Genomic DNA, 6,042 nt, shown 5'->3' on the forward strand with positions numbered 1-6,042 from the left:
AACAACATAGTACAAATACAACATTTGACAGAAATGATGTTTTGTTGAAAAAGAGAAAGTTTGGATGAATCCAGGAAAATGTCAAAAAGGCTTCCCGGTGTCCAGCAGGACCAGGGCAGCAGGCGCAGCCACGATTCCTGATCCTGACGTAAACTTTATCAGTGACAACCTGCCACATGAGACACAGAAACTCCGGGGATGATACCCCAGATGATGAGTTAGTAACATACATTTACATAAATGCATACAGATAGAGAGGGAGGGGAGGAAAGAGGAAGAGAAGGAAGAGAGCAGGGAGGTGTCCCCCGGCAGTCTAAGCCTATAGCAGCATAACTAGGGGCTGATCCAGGGCAAACCTGAGTCAGCCCTAACTATAAGCTTTATCAAAAAGGAAAGTCTTTAGCCTACTCTTAAATGTGGAGAGGGTGTCTGCCTCCCGAACACAAAAGCTGGTTCCACTGGAGAGGAGCTTGATAGCCGAACGCTCTGGCTCCCATTGTACTCTTAGAGACTCTAGGAACTACAAGTGACCCTGCAGTCTGGGAGCGCAATGCTCTAGTTGGTTTATAAGGTACTATGAGATCTTTAAGATATGCTGGAGCCTGACCATTAATTGCTTTGTAAGTCAGGAGAAGGATTTTGAATTCTATTCTGTATTTTACTGGGAGCCAGTGCAGAGCAGCTAATACAGGAGTAATATGATCCCGTTTCTTTGTTCTTGTCAATACACGTGCCGCTGCATTTTGGATCAACTGTCTTAAGCAATGAGTTGCAGTAATCCAGCCTTGAAGTAACAAATGCATGGACTAGTTTTTCTGCATCATTTTGAGACAGTCACTAGAACACTAGGCCATCACCACCCTTACAGTGGTGCTGGAGGCCAAATTAATGCCATCCAGAGCTTCTATGTCATTAGAAACTGTGTTTCGGAGGCGTTTTGGGCCAAGTATAATAACTTCAGTTTTGTCTGTGTTTAACATCAAAAAGTTGCTAGACATCCAAGTTTTTATGTCCTTAAGGCATGCTTGAAGTTTAGCCAATTGATTGGTTTCGTCTGGTTTAATTGATAGATATAATTGGGTATCATCCGCATAACAATGAAAGTTTATAGAGTGGTTCCTTATAATATTGCCCAAAGGAAGCATATATTAGGTGAATAGAATCGGTCCAAGTAAAGATCCCTGCGGAACTCCAAGACGGACTTTGGCTGTTTATCAAGTTTATAGTCACTCTACACTGTAAAGCAGCATAGACTTTTACTATGACTTAAGGCAGGGGTGTCTAAACTACGGCCCGTGGGCCAACTGCGGCCCATGGTCCATTTTTAATGGACCATAAATTCAGAAAATATAATGGAATATGGTCCATATACGAAACTTGCCAGCAAATGGCAGCTAGCCTACTAGCTTAACAACAGTGTTTTTCCCGTGATAACAAAGCACAAATAAATGCCACGATAGCCAGCTACGAGGTAGCTCAACTCATTGCCCGACACGGGAAATCTTTCTCAGATGGTGACTTTATAAAACAGTGTCAACATAATTCGAGGACTTTACCACAGAGAATTTCAAGCTTTTCTATCTGATGTCGATGCTGAATATGGGGACGTACTCTACCATTCTGATGTGCGCTGGCAAAGTCGCCACTCCGTGCTGCAGCAGTTTTACTCCCTGAGATCAAAAATCAACCTGTTTTAGAAAGAGAAGGACCGACCTCTTCATGTCGGTGTTTGTTCTTGTGCATTTTAAATGACAATTGTTTTATGATGTTTTATTTGACTGTTGCCTCTGTGTTTAGTGTCCTGTAAGTCTGTAACTTTGTATGGTAATGTGAAGTAAATAACTCTTGATTGTATTAATTCACACTTGAAAGACTATCATATGTATTTGTCTACCTCAATCAATATGTATTTCTGCACAATATGTATTTCCTGCACTAAATGTATAACGAGCAACATATGGAATGTAAGCACAGTAGGGAAACTTCTCCTTTAAGGGAAACAGGACTACAACCATCACTTCCTGACTCTGCTCGCCAAGGAGAGTGACTGCGCCAACGGGGACCAATGAGGAGAAGGTTACCGCCTTCTAACCTACCCTTTCTCACTAAAATCCTTGAGAAAGCAGTCGCAAAACAGTTGTGTGACTTTTTACATAATAATAATTTATTTGAGGTTTTTCAATCTGGATTTAGAGTTCATCATAGCACAGAGATGGCACTGGTGAAAGTTACCAATGACCTTCTATTGGCATCAGACAAAGGACTTGTCTCTGTTCTTGTCTTGTTAGACCTCAGTGCTGCTTTCGACACTGTTGATCATGACATTCTACTACAGAGACACATTGTGTTGGCATAAAAGGAACCACACTAAGCTGGTTCAAGTCCTATTTATCTGAGCGATCTCAATTTGTACTTGTTAACGATAAATCCTCCATGACAGCCAAAGTCAGTCTTGGAGTTCCGCAGGGTTCTGTACTTGGACCGATTCTATTCACCTTATATATGCTTCCTTTGGGCAATATTATAAGGAACCACTCTATAAACTTTCATTGTTATGCGGATGATACCCAATTATATCTATCAATTAAACCAGATGAAACCAATGAATTGGCTAAACTTCAAGCATGCCTTAAGGACATAAAAACTTGGATGTCTAGCAACTTTTTGATGTTAAACACAGACAAAACTGAAGTTATTATACTTGGCCCTAAACGCCTCCGAAACGCATTTTCTAATGACATAGAAGGTCTGGATGGCATTAACTTGGCCTCCAGCACCACTGTAAGGAATCTTGGCGTCATCTTTGATCAAGATCTGTCGTTCAACTGCCACATAAAACAAATCTCAAGGACTGCCTTCTTTCATCTACGTAACATTGCAAAAATAAGACACATCCTGTCTCAAAATGATGCAGAAAAACTAGTCCATGCATTTGTTACTTCAAGGCTGGACTACTGCAACTCATTGTTATCAGGTTGTCCCAAAAAGTCGCTTAAGACTCTTCAGTTGATCCAAAATGCAGCGGCACGTGTATTGACTAGAACAAGGAAACGGGATCATATTACTCCTGTATTAGCTGCACTGCACTGGCTCCCGGTAAAATACAGAATAGAATTCAAAATCCTTCTCCTGACTTACAAATCAATTAATGGTCAGGCTCCAGCATATCTTAAAGATCTCATAGTACCTTATAAACCAACTAGAGCATTACGCTCCCAGACTGCCGGGGGACACCTCCCTGCTCTCTTCCTTCTCTTCCTCTCTCCTCCCCTCCCTCTCTTCTTCTCCCTCTCTATCTGTATGCATTTATGTAAATGTATGTTACTAACTCACCATCCGGGGTATCATCCCCAGAGTGTCTGTCTCTCATGTGGCAGGTTGCCACTGATAAAGTTTACGTCAGGATTATGAATCGTGACAGCGCCTGCTGACCTGGTCCTGCTGGACACCGGGAAGCCTTATTGACATTTTCCTGGATTCATCCATACTTTCTATTTCTTTTTTTTTCCAACACAACATAATTTCTGTCAAATGTTGTATTTGTACTATGTTGTTTATCCTGTACACACGACATCTATTGCACGTCTGTCCGTCCTGGGAGAGGGATCCCTCCTCAGTTGCTCTCCCTGAGGTTTCTTCCATTTTTTCCCCTTTAATTTTGGGGTTTCTTTTAGGAAGTTTTTCCTTGTGCGATGCGAGGGTCTAAGGACAGAGGATGTCGTAACCTGTACAGTCTGTAAAGCACACTGAGACAAATGTATAATTTGTGATATTGGGCTATACAAATAAATTTGATTTGATTTGATTTGATTCTCTTTAGCTATATAAGCCATATGTTTTACGATCCTTTGTACACACTTCTCGCGGAACCGTCAGACAGCAACCTGGTTTTTTCTTAGCAATTCAGTCTGTGGAAACGGTGATGTGATTAGTGTTTTCAGCTGAGAATATTTTCCATGTTTGACTTATCACGTTAATAAATATATCGATTTAACTAGAAGTTTGCTGTTTTGATTCGACATTCAAACTCCGAGTTCTTCAACTTTTTCCTCAACAGTATTGTTACCATCTGATCAGGTCTCTCTTGAGAATGAGACTCTGTGTCTCAATGAGATTTTACCTAAATAAATAAAGGCATAGAAAATGAACTGAGTGACCCTCTATGGTTGGCAGACCTCTTACTGGTCATCTCAACACACTGAACAACAGCCTACAAGGCAAAGACCACAATCACAATCAAGTGGTACCACAACTGTATGCGCACATGAAAGTATTCTGTGTGAACCTCCATCTCTTTGAGACACAACTACGCAACTTCAATGTTGCGCACTTCCCATTAAAGTTGCTTTTCCATAGGCCAACCTCTTTGATAAAAAGGGGAAATATGTGTCTGTGACATACCTGTCAACCCTCCCGTTTTTCCCGGGATTATCCCGTATTTTTACTTCTATCCCGTTTTTCTCCCGTTTAAATATTTTCCCGTAATTATCCTGTATTTTTAACCTTTAAAAAAAAATAGGCCTAATTAAAAAAAGTGTAAAGTGGCCTCCGGTAGAGCAGGAGGCAGTATTATGTTTAACTTTAGCTGAAAAATGTTATCTGCCAGTAAACACACAGAAGAAGAAAACAGGAACAATAACACAGAAGGAGAAGACCAAAGCATATGGATGAGAGTCACAGTGAACGGGAGATAGAAGAGACGCAGTTGTACCTGCCAAACAAGTTAAAACTTTATGCAAATACCTGGCCAAATGAGATGAGACCTTCCCTTATTTATTAAAAGCAGAGTCGGGTAAACTCGTGCTTTTTGTAAAGTGTGCCATTCAGATGTTAGCATTGCAAATAAATAAATCTTATAAACATGTCTGTACAAGTAATACGTACTTTAAATAAACATGTATTTCCTGAATGTATATGCCCATCCCTTATGTGTTTACGTTTACATTGGTGACTGAGAGCTGTTAAAATATGGGCGGAGTCCTTCAAAAAATTTCCCTTATTTTGAAATTCCAATGTTGACAGGTATGGTCTGTGATCACGTCTCTCATGACAGAATTCAGTCAGCACTTCCAAGATTTTTCTATCATTGAGAAAGAAATCAAGCTGTTCTCGTGATAATTCCCTGAAGAATCAACATCAGCTTCTCTCACTAGCCGACTTTTACCACATATACATATGTGAGTTAATTCTGAACAAAAGCAAACTGAGAACCAAAATGACCGACAGCCATGTCTGTGATGTCCTTCGTATCTCAACCACCAAACTTACTCCTGACCTGCCAGCATCCTTCAGTTCAAAGTGAAGCATCACTGCTTCCATTAAGTGCAACGCTGTTCCCATTATAGACGAGTTCAAAAATATATTACACAGTATTCATATTCAGTTAAATTTTTCAATAAATTCAGTCAATTAAAGTTGATAACATTTTCTAACAAACGTTAGTTAATGTGTTAACAAGCCCAATAATGTATTTGCATAAAAAGCTTTGAATATACCCCTCCCCTTTTCCCCTCATTGTTCCCCCCTTTATACAGGGCTGTGAAGGGGGATCACCATCCTGACTAAGAAGCAATCTGAGGCTTCTGTTTTGAGATTGAGCTGCAAACCCTTATTGTAACAAAATAAATGAAACCCCATTTATGGAAAGCTGTAATGGAGGCTGCCCCCCTCCCCCCTTTAAGCATATTCAATTATCAAGCATCATTTACCTACATTTGATTTGATTTTTTTTATTTGATTTGATTTGATTTTTTTTGGCAATATACCTCACCTTGAGTAAGTGGCCTAGCCCTTCGTATATTTATCTGGATGTGGACCTCAGTGAAAAAAGTTTGGACACCCCTGACTTAGGGCATACTTCTGTTTTGCCAAAGGTCATTGTTTTTGTTTGGTTTTCTTTTATTCATGACATCAAAGAACACAAACCCTAAAGTGTGTGTTAGGTTTACTTATACTGTGTGTCGTTTAATTGAACACACACTGGGTAGAGTGTAAAATCAGAATGCATTAATAATTTACATAAAGCTGTTAATGTGAAGTGCA

General features: G+C 40.0%; 1 protein-coding gene and 1 pseudogene across 1 annotated transcript; one reads left to right on the forward strand and one right to left on the reverse strand.

The window, feature by feature from the left end:
• Positions 1-367: 367 nt before the first annotated feature.
• Positions 368-1,148, reverse strand: LOC115014273 (uncharacterized; annotated as a pseudogene).
• Positions 1,149-2,499: 1,351 nt separating this feature from the next.
• Positions 2,500-5,561, forward strand: LOC115014371 (uncharacterized; the record flags this gene model as incomplete). The annotated part of the gene is made up of 2 exons (XM_029441156.1): positions 2,500-3,222; positions 5,535-5,561. Coding segments are annotated over 2 exons (750 nt in total), but the record flags the coding sequence as incomplete, so codon positions are not given.
• Positions 5,562-6,042: the final 481 nt, after the last annotated feature.

Source organism: Cottoperca gobio, chromosome 10 (assembly GCF_900634415.1).
Source record: "Cottoperca gobio chromosome 10, fCotGob3.1, whole genome shotgun sequence".
NCBI classification, from domain to species: domain Eukaryota; kingdom Metazoa; phylum Chordata; class Actinopteri; order Perciformes; family Bovichtidae; genus Cottoperca; species Cottoperca gobio.